Here is a 22,056-nt window from a genome sequence, read left to right on the forward strand (position 1 = left end):
TCCTCCCCCTGAGGAGGAAGGAGCGGCAGAGACAACGTGTGATGAACTGACTGCAACCCCCATTCCCCATCCCCGTGCACCGTTCAGTGGGAGGAGGTAGAAGAGTCAAGGAATGAACCTGAGTCTGACAAGAAGGGTTTTTTTTTAGTTTTGGGGTTTTTTTTCTCATACCACTCTGTTATTAATTGGCAAGAAATTAAATTAATCTTCCCTGAGTCAAGTCTGTTTTGCCTGTGACAGTAGTTGGTGAGAAATGTCCTTATGTCGACCCACAAGCTTTTCATCTTATTTTCTCCCCCTGTCCTGTCAAGAAGGGGGAGTGACAGAGTAGCTTGCTGGGCACCTAGTGGCCAGCCAAGCTCAACCCACAGCAATGACAAACCGCTTCAACTATGCTATTCGGATAAAGGCAGCGAGAAAATTGTTTTTGTTAAAAAGCTTTTAAACATAGGGAGTAAATAAGTAGCAGCACACATTTGGCTGTGTAAGGCATTGGCTGAATCATTGAAGGTCCATCTTTCAATGCCGATGTGAAGAATGCAAAGCCTGAAATCAGTCATAATCAAATGTATTTTTAGCTTCTATGAATCAAATCATAGGTTTTTTTCTTCCTGAGTAACCACATTGCCAGGACTCAATACCATTTTAAGCTACTCAGTGAAAATGTATGCATGCTTTTGACTTGCTTTCTAAGCAAGGTAGTGCCCTTAAACCAATAAGGTGAATTACTGGAAATTAATCAATATAAACTGGGAACTTGTTACCTTTTGCATAAACTTTGTATTCAGAGATTATGAAAGGGGCAGACTGAGGAGACTGGCACGTTTTCAGATGGCCTTTGATTGGAGGCTCCTGCACATCAGTGAGCAGGTTCGTTTAGATTTGGTTTTGAATGTCATATTTGAAGGTGTCTCTTCATTAATACGCACCCAAGTGAACTGCATCAAATATTTAACAATGAAGGGATCCATAGGAGGTAGAGAAGATGCATGTCCGTAGCAGACTCCACTTGATTAGTGTTTGCAGACAACTGCTTGCCTACAAAATGAGCTCAGACTACTGGAAACAAAGAATCATTTCCTGTTTGAAGTAAAATATAAAATCATAATTATCGTGTAAGGGACTGATGCTTATGTTTCACATTTTGAGATGTGTAGTGTTACATGTCAGTGGTAAATTTATTCACATATATAACATAAATATCATATTCCAGGTGAGCATTGGTGTTTTTCTGATATTGTATGCTAGTGCAGTAAGAAGATACTGGTGCAGTTTGTGAAGAGAGGTAGCTGAATAAAAGCAAAATTATTATTAAAATAATGCCTGATTTTTAAAGGTCTGATAATTAGAATTCTTAACAGAGAATTCTAACTTCTTAGAATTTCAGCATTGTTATTTAAAAGTATAAAATACCTAATGGGTGTATCATGGAGTATATATTATACACAGACCAAGGTAGATGCAGAAGGCTTGTTAGTCCCCTCCTTCGCACCATATTTATGCTGATGTAATGCTGTTAAAGGCAGTGGAATTATCTGGCCGAGTACTAATGCAGAGATGTGAAGAATGAGGTCATACAACAGCTGATCTTCCAGGAGAATGTCCCTGAAAGTCTGAAAGACCATATGCATAAGAAAGGGCTCTAGTGTCCCTCAAGAGACCAAATTCAGGCCTGCATTGTGTGTATATGGAAACAAAGGTACCCTGATTTCCCTCTACTTCTTGTTGCATTTTATTAGGTGCAGCTTTACGACGTAAACAAGGTTAAACATTGTGCAAAGGCTGCACCAGCGCTGAGGCATTTTCCTCTCATTGCACCACCAAAAGGGGCTATCTTGCTACTTTTCTTCCACAGGTTTGGTGCACGACTGCCGGCATGATCCGGTTATTTAAGAAACAGAAAACTAATCCCTCCAAAAAGTCCCCAAATGACATTCTGCTGGATTACTTTTCCCAAGAGGCGTGTCAAACAAGCACAAGGGAGATGATGGGAACTTGTGTTTACAGGAAAGGGAAGAAGCATATTGAGGCTGCCTGTGTTTACACCACCCTACAATCAAGTCGGGCTGTTTTAATTCCAAAGTTTTGTAACCACCCTGTTAGGTGATCTGAAGTGCTAGGGTGTTGCACTTGCTTTATCCATGGTATACTTGGTCAAGAGAGATTTCTTTTCCTAGAGGAAGATTTGTCTGATCTAAAAGTTAAAGTTAGTCTGAATTTTCAGTGGAAATATTAATGATTGAATGTAAAACACTAGAACAACCCAAACCAGAAAACCCTAAATTCAGTGGTGAGCCCTCCTTTACCCAAGTAAAACAAATAAACAAAGAAATGGTCCCAAATTGCTGAGATATGAACATTTTAATTGCAAACTACTGTGAGAAGAAAAGTGGGGGAATTCTAACTGAACCAAACCAAAAACCCTGCTGAAATTGAGAAAAACAGATAGTTCCTGAGAAAATGCTTGTTCTATTGGGGGGGAGGGGGGGCAGGGGGAGGGAAACTGGTGCTGAAATGTCAACTAAAAAGGAAGAAGCTGCTGTATTATCAGGCTCCATTGTGTCTGTGCATTATAAGATGGCAGAGGTCCTATTCTAAAGCCAGCTGAGGAACAGTAAACTGTTTTTTTAGAAAAAAAAACATATGTGTGGGCACAATCCTCACACTGATACAATGCATTTACATCGTGGTAGTATTAAGTTTGTAAATGACAATGTAAAAAAAAAAAAAGTCTGACATTTTTACATTTCTCCTTCAATGTGAAAAAAAAATATAATTGAGCCTTCCTTTTAAGTGAATAATTTACTGTATGCGTTCCTGTATTTACATTTTTTGCCCATCACTTTAAGAACGCTATATTGCATGGGCAGAGGGACCTAGACTGTGTTTAGCCTGCACTGTATGATACTTTCTTTTGGTACATGAGTTAAGCACAAGTGAAATAACAGTATTGCTTTTTAAAGTACTGTTGGCATAGGAATCCACTGAAATGAGTAGATTAGTTTATTCTTCAGGGATATAGCTTCAAGTTCTCTGCATTAGTTATACTCCATTCTGAAGATTTTCTTAGCAGCCATAATTGATGGGGTCTTTTTTTCAATAAAAAAAGAAAGGACTATTTCTAAGTGTTTGTAAGGCTGGATAAAGAGACTTCAGAGTTGGGAAACCCTTCTCTATAGCTGACATTCAAAAGTAGACTTTGAGGGTGTAACATCTGCAGTGAGTAAACAGAGTCTCTGCTGTTATAGTTCATCTGTACAATTACAGTAATGAAAAACATAAAATATTTTTGAAATATTCCGCTTACCTAATTCGTGCCTTTCAGTATGGATAAACTCTGCACTTAAAGGGTGCATCTCACCTGTTAGACTTGTCTAAAGTTGGGAATCTACAGGTAGCTTAATAATCATTTCTTTTGGCAGCCTTGTGGCTTCCATCTTTGTAGGGTTACCTTTAAATTAGACAATTCCCAGCGCTGGGACTTGGCAAGTTCAATGGGGTGTCTGAGGCAGTGAAAGAGAGGCAAGACTGGGGACACAGAATGGGGTGGCTTAATCTGGTAGAGCAATGAGGAGAAATGCTTGTCAAACTGCAGCGTGCAGCTGTCATCCTAAACCTTCTTCATAGTCAGTGGACACTGTGGGAGGTGATCCAGCTGGTTTAGGAAGAGAGGACTTACCCTTTGAAAGTAACTGTTCTCCTGTGTAATGAAGGATGGTTTTAAAAGGGGGAGCAGGGGAAACTTCTGAACTTCAAGGGGAAAGAGGTATTACTTTTTCCTGGCTGGGTTAAAAAATCCCTTCCTTGTGATTTATTCACATCTACTCAAAAGTCTAAAGGAGAAAAGTAGTTTGGGTTGGAAACTTTTATTTTCTGTGTCCTTGCAGTGTTCATTAAAACAGATCAGTTACAACCTCCTGCACTAAAAGATTACATTGGAAATGAGATTAGAGGCTACTTACGCCAGCTGCCACTGTTAGGAGAAACATGATAGACATGAGATCACTGTCACTTCTGAGTTGCTGAAAGAAATATGAGAAGGTAAAGGTATTGACAAATAGCTCAAACTGTGCTTGTGAAATCGTGTGTGATAAATTATAGGTATAAGAAGTTGTTTCAAAAGTACCCCAAAACTGTTTTTGCATTATTGATGCCAATCAGCATGTCAGGCTGAGCCTCAGAAAATTTCCAGCTGTTAGTTCCTGTTAGTTTGTGGTTCAGCTGAATGAGGTCCAGCATAAAAAGTAAAATATTCAACAAACATCATTTTCTTCCTTCAAAAAGCTGACTGCAGAGTTGATAGCAGGTTTGATGTGGTGTGTTGTGAGTATCTAGAAAAATAGATACAGTGCACACAGCAAAAAAGTTCACAGATCCCTTTCCTCTGCTCAGATATATTCTTATCAGACCTCAATGAATGTAACATCTTCTCTGACTTAATGTGTTGCCTCCGAAGTGCCAGAATAGTTTGTGTTTCAGAGATTGGTTTCTTAGTAAATGCAAGATTTTTCCATGTATTTACTAAAATATTCCCACTAGAAGTGTCCTTCACATCTCATGGCTTGGCGGGCCTCATCCCTCCCTCTTCCCTTCCTTCTTCAGACTGATCATTTATTTTATTAGGGAAGAACAGCATATGTGATTATTTCTGGTTGTTATGCAGCAGGGGAAATCATCCAGTCTCTTCCCCCTGGCCTGCATTCCCAAGGAACCACCAATTACTGAGTCTGAGTTTTAACCGCTCCTCATAAATCAATGCTATTAAAATCATTAAACAATGATGTAATTTCAATCCAAAGTATAGTTTTATTGCATTTGATTATTAATAATTGTATCAAAATGATCATTTTCTCTTAAGTATTTTAATGGGCTTTTTTAAATATCTGCATCCAGCTGCACTTTATCACTCAATTTATCTCCTTTGCATGTCTTCAAACTCATATCTGCTGACTCAATGGACACTTACTGTGCCAGTGAAGAGCCTTGTGAAGAGCGATGTAGTTATGGGAGTGGGGCCGGATTCTGCTTCGCTTAGTGGCAGCACAACTGTCAGCTCAAAGCTTTCTCTGCAGAATCTGCCTGACTAATGACGATGGAATGGCCAGAAAAAAGCGCAGCTGGGGCTGCCATTGGGATGGAAGCCCTGAGGGTAGAAAACTCATCTTTTGGCAGAGCATATTTGACATGGGAGATATTAAGAGAAAAACAGCCTGTATTCCCATTACACCTTTTCAAAGTTAAACTGCACCTTGATCAATTCTGACTGAATTTCCTTCTCAGGATATTCTTCTCAAAATTATTCTTCACTTTTTTCCTTTGTCAATGCAGAATCTACTCTTCTCTTTAATATACTAACCAAAGAGATATATTAATTTGTTATGGAAGCCGTGTGTCAAGTTTAAGATATTTCTAATAAGAATGGAATCTAAGTCTTTTAGCACTAAATCTGCCTTGTAGTCTCAAATATCAAATGTAATTGTAAAAAGATGCTCTAGCGCTTGCCAGTGCATGTGAGTGTGTACATATCTGTGTGCATGTATATATATCAATATATATATTAATTTATGATTATGAAGTTTTGTTTCCAATTTCTGTAAATTCTGTAAATTAATTTCCAATTTCCAATACCTATTTCTGTTCTTTTCTCCAATTGATCCTATTTGTATGCATATTTTAGTAAAAGAGATTCTAAAGAAATTTAAGAAAAACATAATGTCAAGTACAGAAAAAATAGTTTCTATCTAGATGTTAGTAATAGGACATTATAAATGGTTGTTTGTTTGGTCTTTTTTTATTTCCTAGCTAGAATATTAAAGGTGGTTAGTATGAAATCCTCTGTTTTCTTTCATCCACATAATTATTATTCTGTTGCTGGCTCTGCATAACTTGATTATGTTATGTTCTCAGGGCTGTTGCTGGAGTTGATGGAGACCCTGATTTAGTTCATATGGAAATCCAGGACCCCAGTGGAGGTATGCAAATGGAAATGTTATCAATTGATACTCTAGTGTATAACCATTTCTCTTTGTTTTAGAGAGTACTTTTTGGATTGTTTTTAAAACTAGTCAGAAGAGAAATTGTGCAAGTCAGATTCTTTCTCTGTTTATCTGTAGTCAGCAAAGCTGTCCTGTTATATAAAAATATAGTATAATTTAAAATTTACTTGTTTTCTGCTCTGAGATGAATTGATGTCAAGATGCTATGCTCCATTGAAAATGTCCATTAATAGTGTAATTTATTCTGGCAGTTAAACATTGAACATTTTTTCCTGATTCACAAATAAAACTGGCAATGCAATGTTAGTGCTGGGTAAGTGTCTGTTAAAGTAAATCGTTGCATATGTCAGTCCTACTGCACTAACCACCGTCTCCCAGAATTTCTTCATCCAGTATACTTTGAGACTTCAAAGAGAAAATAAACGAAAAAGCAGGTTGGCATTCAGGATGTGCTGTACTAGTCACCATGATTCCAAAAGCTTGTATAGTTTCTCATTACAAATTTTACTCTTGAAAGATAATTTAATTCCTTGAATCAGATCATCTAAGTTCCTGTGCAGTCTTAAAAATGAGTTGTAAAGAACACACAGTTTTACTTTCCCTGACCCAGTAGCTTTTCTTCATTTCAGCCCTATTAAAAAAATCAGTTACCATCTTAAAATCTGGATGACAAAGTTTCTAAGTCTTTTAGCAGTGAGATTTCTGAGACTTGGTGAGCCCTATACAGCCCCATCAATTGCTCTGTTTAGTGACAGTGTAAGAATATTCTTCAGGAGTTGGATGGGAAGAATTTTTTTTATTTAATAGAAACGGCAGAAAAAGAAAAACTCTCATGAAATATCTCTTGGCTGAGTTCTCAAAAAAACTATGTGCACTTATGGTCAGTACAAACATTGCCATTGATTTTAGTGGAAGCAGCATCTTTGTACTGTCTGTCTGATGAAGAACTATAATACTTGTCATGTGAATTATGAATAGCTGCAAGACTTTTCTATGGCCCGTTGCTGTGCTTGCTCAAATATCCTTGTGGTGATGATTTGGACATAAGCAAGAGAACTTGGATTGACTCTAACTGCCTCTTAAACAGATCCAGATTTTAAAACAAATATTTGTATCTAGTATATTGGTTGGGCCTTTTTTAATTGAAAGTCATAAAGTGTGGAATGCATTTCCTATCACGCTGCAAAAGGAATGAAGGATGCGCACGGGGTGCATTATTTGCTCTTTCATACTGTATCTGGAGCGTGGGGAGAATTAGTCCTCTGGACACAGGATTGTATATGTATCATTTTTCTCACTGCACTTGGGAAAGTCACTCAAGTACTTTGTGCTCAAAAGCTTGTGAGGAAGGGTGAGCTGTACAAGGACCTGAATCCAAGAGAAGGTCCTTGGGCCACAGTTGGTGTAAAATACGATTATCGTCTCTCTGATAAGAGCAGATTGCATCAAAGATGCAGCGATGCTGTTCTGACAGCCCAGGCAGAGAGGATCTTCCTTGCTCATTGCTAATGGGAGAGGAAGAGAGAGGCCATAGCCTCCACTGATATAAATCAGTCCAGGGTTTTTAGCAAGGTATTAACTCTGAATATATAAGTCCTGCCCCAACAGAGCAGTTCCAATAGTGTGTTAATAGTGTGTCTTAACTTTCCTACAGAGCTTTCAAAATAGCCTTTAAAATTCTGTGCGCTGTCTATTAAATGGAGTCAGATTCTCTTCTTGCTCATCACAATTTTATACTGGGGTTGATCTATTGATTTCAGTTATGTTGTGTCGGGCTGCCATTTCTCCAAGTGAATAACTCTGCTCTGTGCATGGGTTAAGTGAGAAAAGAGGCTCCTTCTGTTATCCCCACCCATGAATGTCTCATTCATCTAACCCCTAATCTCTCTGGACCAGCAGAATTTGGATAATAACAGGCTGCCTCACGGGAATGATCTGAACTGTAAGCAGTTAATATATTCTCAGTACATTGGAGATTGAAAAACTCTTGTATGAGGGTTTAATATAATAATTTTACAACTAACTCACCTCGCAAAGGCAGTGCTTTTCCTACATGAATAACATTTTATACTGCTTGCTTCTTTTTCCCTTGATAGCCCTGTCATATGTTTCTGTCTCTCTTCCCTCAGGTTATCGCTACATCACTTGCCAGATTCAAAATTGTTCTGATAAGGCAATGACAGTCCAGTTTGCTGGTGGCACTGATCGGGATTCCCTGACTGTGCAGGATGACTACATATTTCTTCAGGTACTGCCACTTTCTGGAGAGACAGCCCATTTTCAAATTTAAAACTAAAATTTTAAGCAGTGTAGCAACACTGTAGTTTAGGAGCATTGAGAAACCTGTTCCAGAGTATGAATGATGATTTATGAATTTTTACATGGAACAAAGCATTCCTTTATCAGTCAAAAAAAACAATGTATCTTTAATTTGTGCAACCTGTTGCCTATTTATATGGTTGATTTTAATTTATCACTGACCTAGTTTTAACTATATGAAAATTTTCAAGTGGATTTTGTGGTTCGAAGTTACTTTTTATAAATACTCTTGCATGTTAGGCAAAATGCAACTCTTGTTGTTATGCATACAACCTCTTCTGGGTCCTTTCCAGTACCTCCATAGCACATAAAAGTTCTCTAAGAAGAGCATCCAAGGAAAGCCACTGACACAGTACTGGTGCAGCTTCTTCATATGGATTCTTCTCTGAAGAGGTTTTGCCAGGAAAGAATTTGTATGGCTGCACTTAGGAAGCGTAAGGGTGAAATGGCTATAGCTGGGGAGCTTGGAGTAACTTAGAATAGAATCATTTAGGTTGGAAAAGACCCTTAAGATCATCAAGTCCAACCGTAAACGTAACACTGCCAAGTCTACCACTAAACCATGTCCCTAAGTGCGACGTCTGCAACTTGTGATGGTCCAAATTATGTTGGGGTTATTTCATTCCCAAACTACAAGACCTGTGTGCAGAAACCTGGGCTGGAACTCCGTCAGCCTTATGGCACCAGCACAGCTCAGGCACACTTGAAAATTTCATTTTATGTGCTTGGGACTGAGTGTGATTTGAATCTATCAGAGCTGCAAACTTCTCAAAAAATAGTTATGTCCTCCCTGTTTTTTAAGTTTTTACTAGGGAAGTTGCTTGTACTTTGTAGCAGTGGTTGGCTATCATTTTTCCCTTACTTTGATATGATTTGCTTGTCTATTTATTGACCTTTGTAGGAAAGCAATATCGTGGCAAGGATAGGTCTCCCCACCACTGCCTTGATGTACATCGGATTGACTTCTTTGCAGCTTTTGTCCCTTGTGGCTGTTTATTCCAAAAGGATTTGTAAATTAACAGAGACACAAAAGATCTGTCCTCTTGTTTGGCACAGCGGTTTCAAGGGCCTGCATGGCTTAGAACATTAGCACCATAAAGAAACAGCAAAATGGATTTGGGAGAGAACTTTTGAATTCAAGTAGGCATTTTTCAGCTCAGGTCTAGAACTCATGACACTCGTTGTGCTCAAAGGTATTATTATCTGTGGCTCCCCCCAGGCACACTCTAAAATCCATTTCACAGTGTGTAGACGGTGAGAAGTGCTTCTCACCACATGAACTTCCAGACTGCTGTGCTCAGCAAAAAACTGGCTGCTTCCACTTCAAGCATTTTGTTTTGCTGGACGTTGTGTATAAATGCCTCTTGAGCTGCTGTTATTCTATCTCATGCCAGTCGTGGGCAGACACAAAATGGAAATGCAACCTGGAAACGTACACACAAAATAATAGACAGTTGCTGCTAGCAAAATGATGCTATTGGTAACGTAGTCTCTGTAGATTTGAGAGATGTCAATGCCAGTAGATGAGATGTGCATGTATTCCACATAAAGGGGAAATATCTTCAGTCTTTTCTTTTCAGACTTACCTGCAGTAAATCGCAGTATGTAATATAAATCTCTCTTATTGCTACATTGGTTTACAGTTAGCCATATCTATATTACTGGAGGATAGAAGATAACTCTGGGATCCTATAGTCACATCTGAAGCGCAGCCAGCCCTGAGGTGTGGTGCAGGACGCTACTCACCACACAGCAGCTGCACATCTGAGAAACAGCATACTTTTGAAACCATGTGGAAATTCTTTTATCACAAGACTGAAATATTGCTATATAAGTTACAATATTGCTATGTAAGTTAGAATCAGATCAGGGACTCCTCTTAATATCACAGCAATATCTGTCAGAAAGAAGATGGGACAAAATTACCTGTGCAAAAAGAGAGGAGAGTTTGAGACTCTCTTATTGCCTCTGACATCACTCACATCCCCTGAGCTGTGCAGCTGTGAATCAGTGTTGCAAGTCTGCACTGCTAATCCTGGCCCAAATCTCAGACTTACCATCTTAGAGTGATATCTCAACCCCATTTCTTTAGTATGTCTGTATCCACGAAGATCGGGAACTTTCTAATAGTCATTTCTTTTCCAGTTTGCACTGACAGTCAATTTCAGAGGTGATTTTAGTAGGAGGATTGAAGTTTCAACACTTTTTAAGCGTAGACCAGCCTTTAATGTCAGTGAGGCTTGACACAACTAGCTGCTTCAACTCCAATTCTCTGCTGCCTTGCATCATCTTCAGTCATTTAAAATGAGTGACATGAAAAAAATGCATAATGAACAAGAAGGCTGTGAAAAGATGGATAAGACTGGTAATTAACACTAATTAAATAAGCGGTGAGGTTTTTGGTTTAATCCAGCATTTAACAAATCACATTCCTAAAGGGCATCACGTTCTTTCTACCGCAAAAAAAGGAATTTGGTTTAAAGAAAGAATGAAAATTATTACAATATTAAATACATTGATGTCTTTAAAATATTCAGGCAGGTGGACCTGCTGTCATGCATCAACTCTATTTTTACCAAGCCAAGGCAACTTTGCATGCGTCAGGATAGGCTGTCTTCCAAATCAGGTTCCCTTTTTAAACACAAACATTGAGGAGAAAAGAAGTGAGATTGTGGTAGGATTTTAAATGGATTTTAAAGTCAAAGAAAGAAGATGAGTCTGTCTGTGCTTCTGTTCCACAATCTGATTTGTCATGGACAACCAGAGAAAAATTTTGGACGTTTCATTTCACTTCTTCCATTTTCTTTTTTGACCAGTCCATTCCTGCAAAGCAGCCACCCTTTATAAACTTAGTCAAAACAACTGAATAGCCGTTACCTAACTGATCTTCTGGAGGGAAAAAAAAAGGTGGAAAAAAATGTGAAATATTATTTACCAAAGGCTAAAACCTTTGTTAATCTCATCTGATGGTGCTCAGGAGGCTTTGTTGGAAACGTGCCGATTTAATATACTAGGACAGATTTTGGCGTTATGTTTCTGACTAGAAAAACCTAGGGAAGCTGTTAGTTGAGTATTTTCATCAATGTTTATTTAAAATCTTCCTTTTGGTACTTTGGAATAATATTTGCGTTGGATTTTTTTGTGAAAAAGGTAAAAGTCTCAAAATGACCAGTGTATCTGCTATTCCAAAGAGGAGAAAGGGGCTACTGGGTAATAGTCATACAACAGTATTCCTTTCAATGCGCATTTCTGTTGGCTTTCTTTAGTGAAAATCTTCATAAGCCCCCAAGTATTTTACATAAAACCTAATCTGTCTTCAGTTCCACACGTGCAAGCAGTTGAAACATGTGTTTTACCTCTCTATTTAAGCATATAATTGTGTCTTCAGGACATATCGCTGACTTTCAAACTGACCGACCAATGGATTCAGAATTGCATCATTATGTGCATCCTCCATGTGGCACATCAGCATCTTGCACTGGGAAATGTTTTATGCTGTATAGAAAATATTAGTCAAATATAGCAAACGCTTTACATAATGTTAGCATGATTTATTTAGCCTTTATTGCTCTGCTTTGTATAGCACTGTTGGAGTACCGCCTCCCCTTGAGGTACCTGGTGTTCATGGCCAGCGTACCTCCTCCCTACCTCTTACCTGGAGGGTGCTGCAGCCTGGGTTTCTACGAAAGGACGGAAATGTGGGAGGCCAATGGGTACAGAGAGATCAATAAGGACTGGGGACAGTGAGATGCTGAAGTCTCAGGTATCACCCAAGACAGCTGAAATGGCAAAAGAGGGAATTAAATCACTTTTTTTTCTTCCTAAAGAGAGGGAGAGCAGAAGAGTTTGAGTCTATTTGGAGTCTATTTTGTCACAACTTGTGATTTATTCTTTTAGGAGTACACTCTGCAAATTAATCAAATACAATAAAAGTAATAGCTATGTATTTCAGTCGCAAGTTAAAAAGAAAAAAAAAAGTCTTCTATTTCAGACTCTAGATTTAAGATAAACTATCACAGAGTTCTGTTTTTCCTTTGTATAGACAACATCAGCAAATCGGACCAAGTATTATGTGTCTTACCGTCGCAATGGCTTTGTACAGATGAAGTTGCCAAAATACGCATTGCCAAAAGTAAGTATACACATTTTTCTTTCTATTTATATATTTGTCATCTTCTCTTTCTACCTAAACTAGTTATGTTCTTTTCTCTTTTAAACCTCATTATTCTGAGATCACAATTTCTCTTTGTAAGGATTGCTGAATCCCATTTGTGGTATATTCTTACCCTACTGTTTCTATTTTTATTCTAGGTATGTAGTAGCTCGTAAACCAAAGAAGGCAAGAACATACAATAGCTTATTTGTCATCAGTTACCACAACAGTTTTTGAGCTTTGCTTCCATGAAGCAGTGCTACACACCCAATGGCAATGTAATGATACTGAGCGAGTGTTCTTTCAAGAATCAATTACAGTTTAATTCTACATGGTGCTTTCTGGTATAAGCATGAATAGTAATATAAGAGAATTTTACCAGTTGATGGTGCTCTATTTCATTAAAAAATCCCAATATGAACTTTAATTACTTAACAGAATGGCAAGGCTTGTTGAGAGGTTCCTTCAATCTAGCATATTTTTATAGTGACAGGGTTTCTATATTTGCATAGTAAATTAGCAATAAAGCACAGGCAGATATTTACATATGGTTTAACTGATGCAATTGAATTTTTGTGCTGCACTTAATGTGTTTCATAACTTTATGTATAGTTAGAAGGCTTCTACAGTCCTGAAGAAAAATGACTCAAAGATTTTAAAGACCCGGCTGGATAAATCCCTGACTAACCTGGTCTGGCCTCACAGCTCACCCTGCTCCTAGCAGGAGGTGGGTCTAGAGACCTCCTCAGGTTCCTGCCTCTTCATGTGATTCTACGTGATTCTGTCACTTACTTAATAGAGAACTAGGACATGGGTTTTTTTGCATGTCTTGAAATGCACAGGTTTAATTCACTGCTCATCTAATGAAGGACAGTGGAGTACAATGTATTTCTTTCTTTTGTTGTTATTGTTCTAAAGCAAAGAATGTGTTTAATGTTGTTTTTTCATCTTTGATTTTTTTTTTTTTTTCCAATCTAAGTGGCGGTCTGTAGTCTTCTAGTCTTAAATGTACAACATATTAATAAAACCCTCAAATCAAATCCTCAGATATTATTTGGGATATGCTCCCAGTAGCACTATGGAAATAGCTATTTATTTATTAAGACCTTCAATGTAGCCTTTATGTTTCTTGGGGAAATTTGTAATTAGGAAAACAACAGGAGAATATCGAGTTCTAAATGTTAAAACATGCCAGATGTGCCCACCCTGAGGGACTGCAGCCCTTGGGCAGTTCCATGGAGCTTTCCTCGGCAGCAAAACCAGTTTAGTAAGTCCTCCCTGGTCATTTATTTCTACTACTCTTCTGCAGTCCACTATGACCTGTGTTGTGTTTGCAGGACCACACTATAAACAAGATCAGTGCAGCAATCTCATTGAAAAATAACACTGAAAAAAGTATAATTTGTTTTTCAAAAAGGCAGATCAAGAAGCAACTTGATTGAAGAAGCCTCCTTATGGGGAGAAAAAGCGCTTCAGTAGAGAAAGACCCACCATAGCTGGGAGCTGAATCCAGATGCATCCAAATTAGAAACTGAGTTCAACTTCTTAATGGTGTTGGTGATTATGTATTTGAAAAAGTGCTAAGGAAAGTGACAGATATTCTAGGTTTTGAAGTTTTCAAATCATAACTGAGTGCCTTTTTGGGAGATGTGCTCTAACCATATAGAAGTTATTTGCTCCTCCTGCATCTCATAAAATATGCAGAAATAATTGTTGGAAATTGTCTGGTTGGAAAGACAGCAGAGAGCAAGCTAAGGGATCTAATCATGACTTTTAGCCTTAAAATCCATTAATCTGCAAAGAGTGCTTAGTTTACTGGGCATGTGCTCTTACTGAGTACATTTCTGACATACTCAAAAAATGTCTGTCATACCTCAGTAGTATTTCTGTCATATATAGTCTGGATTGTTTGAAATAGTGCTGCATGCTGAATTCTTTGTCTTGGAAAATATGAGTTTTGTTTATTTGTCTTGGGTTTTTTGTTGTTTGGTGGTTTGTTTGTTTTTTTTTTTTTCTTGCTAAGCAGATTAACTCCAGGCTTGACTGAATAAATAAATTAGAAGTTAATGGTTTCATTTTGGATAGAGTCAATAGCAAGCTAGGAACAGGATGACTATGTCGTTTGGAAAAGGATGTTTTTGTGTTCTTCCTAGTTCAGGCAGTACCCGATGAGTGGAACGAAATAAACTGTATCTCTTTAGCATTTTGATGATGCCTCCAAGAGAAGTTTCTTGGGTGTCTGCACACAACAGAGCTGAAAATTTCACTAAGAGGGCCTGGAAGCCAGACATCCATTAGAACAGTGGTGAATATGAGAGATTTTAACTTCTTCTGTAAAAGATACTTTTTTTTTTTTTTTTTTTTAAGTGATTTGGTACCTTCACATTACAGCAGAAATTTTAGATACTGAAGTAAATAAGAACAGAGATCTGAAATTTTTCATCAGACTATATTTCAGTAAGAATCATCAGAGTGCAGTAGAAACGTATCTTCCAATCCAGTTTGAACAGAAGGGAAAAGCTTCATATAAACAAATTACTGATGAACTTTGCAAAGAAGCAGGATATCAGCAAAGACACTGGCACATTAAGAGTACATCTAGAACAAGTGACTGTGGAGTTGCTACTTTTATGGTGGTAGGAGATAAACAGAATGAAAGAATTTACAGATAATTTGTTTTTTAAGTTCCATTAAAAACAATAGCTTTCGAAAGAACCAAGTTTCAGGGTTTTTTTAAGTATTAGATTCTGCCTAACTAGGAGATGAAGTGGGTCTGAAATAGGCTATATTTCATTTTTCTCAAAAGAACTGAATGAGGCTTCAAAAAAATCTCTTTCCAAGTGGTCTCTGTAAAGTGATTCATTTCAATGGCCAGAGTTTTTGAGCAGTTATTGTGTACAGGGAAGGAAAACTGTAGCCGAATCAGAAGATAATATGGGCTGGTCAAGGATATGTCTAACAGCATTAGGAGAGCTGTGCTAGAAAACCGGGCTCCAGCCTCAGGGAATAGTGCTGGGCTTTTCAGATATTATTCTTTTGCAGCACAGATGCGCTTCACGGTGATTTTATATACAAAACTAGAATGAACATTTTCAGACTGAGTAATTACAAAATGTTATTGATGTCTTGTTTTCTTTTGATATGAAGAGGTTGAAAGTCTGGAAAAAATAATTCAGTTGTTTTGTATTGTTTGTATTTGCATTTGTGTCTGTATTTGTCCAAATGTACCCCCAAAGAGAAACCTAGAAAAGGATAAATGTTTGTCTTTGGACATATCTCAAGGCCTCCTTACTTGGGAATCAAAGGCTGCTAAAAGCAGCTTCCACTCAAGCTTTACATGTGCCAAGTTTCTAGGCTTCAGCTCCACAGTGCCACTTAGATCACCTTTTTGTAACATGTCATAGCTCTGTATAGGTACAGAGAGCAGAGCCATTGGGGGCCATCTAATGAACAGAAATCAGGTTTTTTTGTTTGTTTGTTTGTTTGGTTTTTAGCTTTTTTGCCTGCTGTTGAGAGATTTTTTTTTTTTTTTTTTTTTTTTTTAGTGGTGTGTTTGATACTGACACTACATTGAATCACACAGCTGTCTCCTGCATTTGACAGGAGGCAAGTGCTGGCTGCTGCCAGGCAGAGCGGTAGCAAAGGTTGGTGAGACCATATTAAAGGCTGCCTGTATGCTCCCTGAAACAGAAGAGAAATTGTTTTAAAACTGAATTGGCTTTTATGCTATGTTCCATTTTACTAAGATTGCTTGTTCTCTGCTGCTAAAGCTAGATCAGGAGTGAATAAGTAGTAGGAAATGAATGCCAAAATCAAGCCAAGAGCAGTAAGATTGCATTTGTGTCATGAGATGGCTGGCTAGGCATGCAGGTGTGTTCCAGGGATATCTAGTGAGATCCAGGGAGATCCACTAATCCCCCTTGGGCTGGTTTCAGCCTGGAGCAGGGGTTCAGCCACCGCTGCTGGGAAAACAGGTCTGCCAAGGGGCGCAGGCTGCAGCTCCATCCAGAGGGTCATCACGCTTGTATTGCGTAAAAGTTCCTGCAGCTCTGATTGTCCTTGCCCAGAGAAGTGTGGTGTGGAGAGGGAGTGCGTCGGGTTCTGGTCCTTATTTGGGACTTCAAGTCATGCTCTAATGTGACTAAACAATAAAACTGGGAACTAGTTCATTCTGACAGTTCAAGCAAAAAAAATTGTTAACAAAATTGCTGACCAAACCAAGGAATCTGCTACAAATCATGGTAGTTTTACTGTTGCAATTTGGAAGAATTTAATTATTCTGAGTCCCTTTCCCACCTCTGGTAAATGAAATCCATTAATAATGATCTCTTTTTATGAACAGATACAAGGCATTCATTGGGTCTGCATTTGTTCATGCCAGCTACAAAATCTTAATAATGTGAGAGCTCCATTGTCTGTTATATGCTACCGCAATTCAGAAAGTTTAGTTCTGAAAAGATATGGTGTGGGAAAAGCTTCTTTCATCTATTTTGATCTCTGTATGTCTTTTCAATCTTGTGAAATAGGCAATAACATAAAATTCTTCAGGTAACCAAGATAAAAGACAGTACAGAGGAAAATAAACAAAAATAAAAGAAGAAAAAAAATCAAATTATTGCCTTAGAAATAAGTTAAAGTCTTCAATGTATTCATGGTAATACGAATCTCCTATACATGTCTTCTGTCAACTCCATATATTCTTTTCATTTGATTATCCCCTAGTGCCCTTCTGAGAGGCTCAAAACAGGCCCACCTCTTCCTTGCCTCAGTCTGAGATATACATCACTATTTTAACCACAGGTTTTCTTCCAAACTTGTCTGTATCATCCAATAATAGATATAACACTGTCAAGAGTAAAATATTTTGAGCAGTTTTACTCTTTCTCCCTAAATAGCCATCAATCTTTTGAAGTATGTATTCCCTTCTCTATCAAGCTCACTCTTACCATAACTTTATCAAGGATGCCTTAAATGGGTCCATTCATTAACAGCAGAAATGGCAGGAAAGATTCCTGCAGCCCTTTTGTCAGCAGACAAAGTTCTCTTGAGGCTCTGGAGGCGTGATGGTTGGATTATGAAGTACTGAGGCTATGCGAGCGCATTTAGCAAGGCTCTTAGTCTCCCAAGAATCGTTTCTCCGCTTGGGTAGCCCCTTTGCCACCTCTGCCGTCCATCACTCAGGAAGGCTTAGGCTGAGGTTGTTGCTCTGTGCGAGGCAGAAGAGCAGTTTGCAGCTGCAGCAGGACGACTTCTCCACCCTTCTGAAAGTCCATTGGAGTGGCTGTTGAACAAAGAATAAAGGGAAACAAAATACAAATACAGGTAGCAGTGGCATTTGATGCAGTAGAAGTATTCCCTTCCCGGGAGGTGTCACAGCACTAGCCAGTGAACCTGAGCTGTAGCAGCTGTCTGGCTCCCTGATTGTACAAATCCATCTGAGATGGATTCAAGGAACTCTTCTTTTCTTCACAGTGTTACTTATTATTGATTTCTCTCCTTGCACCATTTTACGTGGCCAGGCAAGGAAGATTAGGGAGATTATCTTTGGGATATGTGCCATCCAGTTACCTTGATTGTACTTAAGAGATTACAGGGGTATAAATGTGGTGCAACTGGAGGTCAAGGCTGAGACTACACAGCCTTGAGTGCTTACATCTGTTGTGCTTCTGATACATTTACTCGTCGTGATTCTCTGTTTAATTTATCACTTGCTTCAGGTTAACGTATTGCCCAACCACAGCATTAAAAGATTGCAGAGGAGCAAAATTCTGACATTGGACTGAAAATTGTAAGATTTGAAAACCAGGAATTATGAGGTTCTTTTTATTTTGCCTTATTGACTAAAGCACCACAGTCCTGCCTGTGTAGCATTATACTGGCTATGCTGAACCTTGCCTACAGTGTTTTCACTTAATGATATTTCCTATGTCATCAGCACATTTTACTACACAAAGGAACAGTGGCTTGCTGTACAATCCTTGTCATCTTTTAGATCCTTCTGTCTTCAGGGTGTAATTGTATTTATTTGTGTCACAGGGTTTCTTATCACAATTAGTAAAATAGTAAACCATATTGAGCATTTCTTGAATTCTATAAAGCTTTAGCAGACTTACAGGCTAATGAGTTACTAAATGTAGATGGTATGGGGCTGTATACAGTTAAAATAATGCATTTCTCTTCCTTTCCTCCTCTAAACCTCTTGCCTTCCTCCCTGCAATCCTCAGCTCCCCCAAAACCCAACTCTTTTAATTGTTTAATGCTCTTGGGCTTCTTGACTGATTTTTTGATTTGGTGTTCATTCAGCCTTCTGTGAAAACAGACTCAACTGCATTAAAAGCAGATAATTTTGGAAAAATGTTAGACTGATCATGTTGGTATCTTTGTGTTAAAAGTAAAAAAAAATCTCAAGCAGTGTGGATGTTTTTAAGAAGTAATATTTGATCGTTACTCGGTACTTGATGGAAGAGTTCTTGGCTGCTTGCTCTCCATTGCATGGCTGAGCATGCACAGTTCTTTCAACGTCACACACGCACTCTCAGACTCGTTTGTTTTGTTTAATAAACCAGGTCTGTCCATGTGATATGAAGTTTCTTTGAAGCGGTGCTCATCTTTTGGCACAATTTGGCCTTCCGTGCCTGTCTAATTATTTCTAGCAACACTTTGAAACTGTCTTTGTATTTATTTAAACAATTGTGTTCCCTGCTACTGATGTAAGGTACAAACATAGCGGCTTGCGAGTCCCTGAGAGAGCAGGAGTGGTATCACCTGTCACTGGATGTCTTGTTTAATCACACCAGTTTTTAATATGTAGTCTTTGATCACTTTCAGGATTCATTTAACATGTTTGTAGAAAAGTAATTCTGATTGAACAGATTTCCAGCTGCCCTTAATTCTAATTCATGTTGAAATTCATATTTGCACCTTAGCAAACAGAACAGAGAAATCTCATGGAGTTCTAGAGGTTAAAAAAAGGAGTTTTGGGCAATACAGCTGGTAGCATCTCAGAACTGTACAAAAGCTTACAGCCTAAGAAGATGAGATAAAGTAAATGGAGAATACTGGTATTTGGGAATCACAGTCTATTGCTGATACAAATTGCTATTGGTGAGCTTTGCAAAAACAAAACAGAGAGAGAGAAGTGAGAATGGTGAGAGCATGGATGCTTTGGTCGGCAAGGCATGGAACAGAGCAGACATGGCAGACTGGACAGAGAAGAAGTAAAGTAGTAGAGATGAGAGAAAGGATGTCCATGGAGGAATGGGCATGCCACAGAGGAAACAACATGGTTGCTATGGCAAATCTGGAAAAAGATTCTGCCTTGGAACACCTGGAAGTGCACGGACTCTCTCATTTGGGTATGAAAATGAAAGGAAAGCACAAGCTCAAATACTGAATGTATACAAAAAAAGCAGCCTGGAGATAAACAAAAATCTGAGTAGTGACAATAAGGAATGTCCCGAATCCCGATGATCTCTAACATCAGTAAAGATCTTTATAAATTAATTTAAATAAATTGTGTGTGAATAGCATAATTACTGAAGAATTAGATCATCAGCGGGTCTTTAAGCAGCATGCAGAATGTTGAGAGAGAAAGCAGGAGGTCCAGCAAGAAGGCAATTGCAGTAGTCCAAGCATGAAATCATCAAAGAATAAATGCTTTCCTTATAGGATCTGCTGAGATTACAGCCTAAGGTAGTATCTGAGGCCATGAATTACATAAAGCAATAAAAACTTGCATTCCCTCAATCAAGATAGTTCTTCTTTCCCAGATGTCCTTGCTAGTTAACTCTTTAGTGACAGGAAGTTCTGTCTAGCAATATTTGCTGACATCCCATCTTCATGTGCTTGTCATCTGTTGAGCAGTGCGTAGCTGGGCTGAAGGGCTGGACTTGGCACACTGAAGACCCAGCCTCTGTATTTGTCAATCAGTTTCTTCTTCCTCTTTTTAAATTCAGCTTCCCAGGACAGAAATAGTACAAGAGTGACATGACACCTTAGCTTTGTTTTAGCTAGATTTTCAGCAGTCTGTGTCATCCCGGACTTTAAAAGATAAATTTAAGAATTGGGCATGAAATTTTCAGTTTCCCTTACTTTGTCAATTAATTTTCTCAGAGGATTATATCATGACTCTGCAGAAAGTTTTGTAGTGCAAGGTAGCGTAACTGAAGGACTGGTTTGCTTCTTGAGGGAAAAGAAACCACTGTGAAAGGAAAATAGTGGTAAGGCTGAACTGGGAATCTGAAAGTGTAAATTCTGAATGGAAGGAAGAAAATTCAAGGGAGCGGAAGGGCAATTTCACTTCCTAAAACCAGGATCTGTTAAGTTCTTGCCTTAGAAAAAATTGGCATCCAGCAGTCCAAACGCACAAACCTCTTTCTTAGTAACAGGCGCTGCCAAGAGAAAAGTAAACTCTCATTTGTTGCCGTAAAATTCTCCAGTCCAACCCCTCTTTCTTTCACCAGATCCCTCCAGTCTGCCCAAAATTAACCTTCCTGTCCATCTGCACCACACGTTTTGGCTCTTTGTGCGCTGCTTCTGCTGGCTCAGCAGCTCCTACCCCATCCTGAGACAGGAGAACAACAACTGTGCCCTTCCTCCCAGCTCTCGCCTCTGCCACCATGGGCCACCCGTACAGCCACTGCCACCCCACCAGCGCTTGGGGCAAGGAAAGCGCCTTACCTACAGTCACCGGAGTTTTGTGTTTGTTTATGGCACTGTATAAGCATTTTATTATAATAATCTAGATGATAATTTTCCTGAAAGCTCCTGGTATCACAGGAGGGTTTTCTAGAGGTTTTCATGTGGAAAAAAAGAACTGTTTCGTTACTCCTTGCTTCACTCCCTGCTTCGCTTCCATCCTTACTTAATGGATAATCATGGGAGCTTTTCTCATACTGCAAAAGAAAAGGTGAATTCAGAATTAGATGTGATGTAATGTGGGCTACCCAGCCATATACTTAAGGCAGGAGATGAAGCGTTCTGTACATGTAAGAGATTTTTTAAAGAACCTGTTGGGATCAGTTGCTGTGTTTTGCTGGCATTTCTGTCGGAACAGTTACTATTTCATACTCAGATGGAAAGAATTAAACTTCTGGCAGACTGTCTGCTTCTGAGTAATTTTTGAGTACAAGCGAAAAGAGATCTATTAATAGGATGCTAAACAAATATCTTCTTTAGTGTACACAGTTCAACAAGAAAGTCTTTAAAAACAGCATTGAGCTGTCATTGATAGGAAACTTCACTTAAGTTCTTTTCTGTTGAGATGTGTCAGATATGTAAAAATACTTTAAATTTAACTAAATTTTTAGTTACTTAATAGCGATCTTTTGTTCATATTAAAAATCTTTCCACTGTAGTAATTTTATTTTTATTAATGTCTTTTTTTGAATCTAAGTGCCTCAATTTCATCATGCATGTTTCCTAAAGCGTGACTGCCATGCTTTGCCAAGTATTCAGTGTTTCTCAGTGTTACTCACATTTTCTTCAGTCTTAACTGGATTCTTACAGTATTTGTTTTATTTCTCTCTTAGAGTTCTACAAAGTTGTTTTCTTGATATATAAATTTTTTAAGCCAATCTTCCCCAAACT

The 22,056-nt window shown here is 38.4% G+C and overlaps 1 protein-coding gene across 1 annotated transcript in view; it reads left to right on the forward strand.

Moving 5' to 3' along the window:
• The window catches only part of SORCS2 (sortilin related VPS10 domain containing receptor 2), a gene marked incomplete at its 5' end in the record, with an annotated part of 571,875 nt that overhangs the window by 474,329 nt on the left and 75,490 nt on the right, over positions 1 to 22,056 (forward strand). Inside the window, 3 exons of the mRNA XM_082314967.1 lie at positions 5,908 to 5,972; positions 8,126 to 8,244; positions 12,358 to 12,447. Coding sequence (XP_082171093.1) covers positions 5,908 to 5,972; positions 8,126 to 8,244; positions 12,358 to 12,447 — 274 coding nt within the window. The remainder of the gene's footprint in view (positions 1 to 5,907; positions 5,973 to 8,125; positions 8,245 to 12,357; positions 12,448 to 22,056) is intronic.

This window comes from Platalea leucorodia (assembly GCF_965183815.1).
Source record: "Platalea leucorodia genome assembly, chromosome: 6".
NCBI classification, from domain to species: domain Eukaryota; kingdom Metazoa; phylum Chordata; class Aves; order Pelecaniformes; family Threskiornithidae; genus Platalea; species Platalea leucorodia.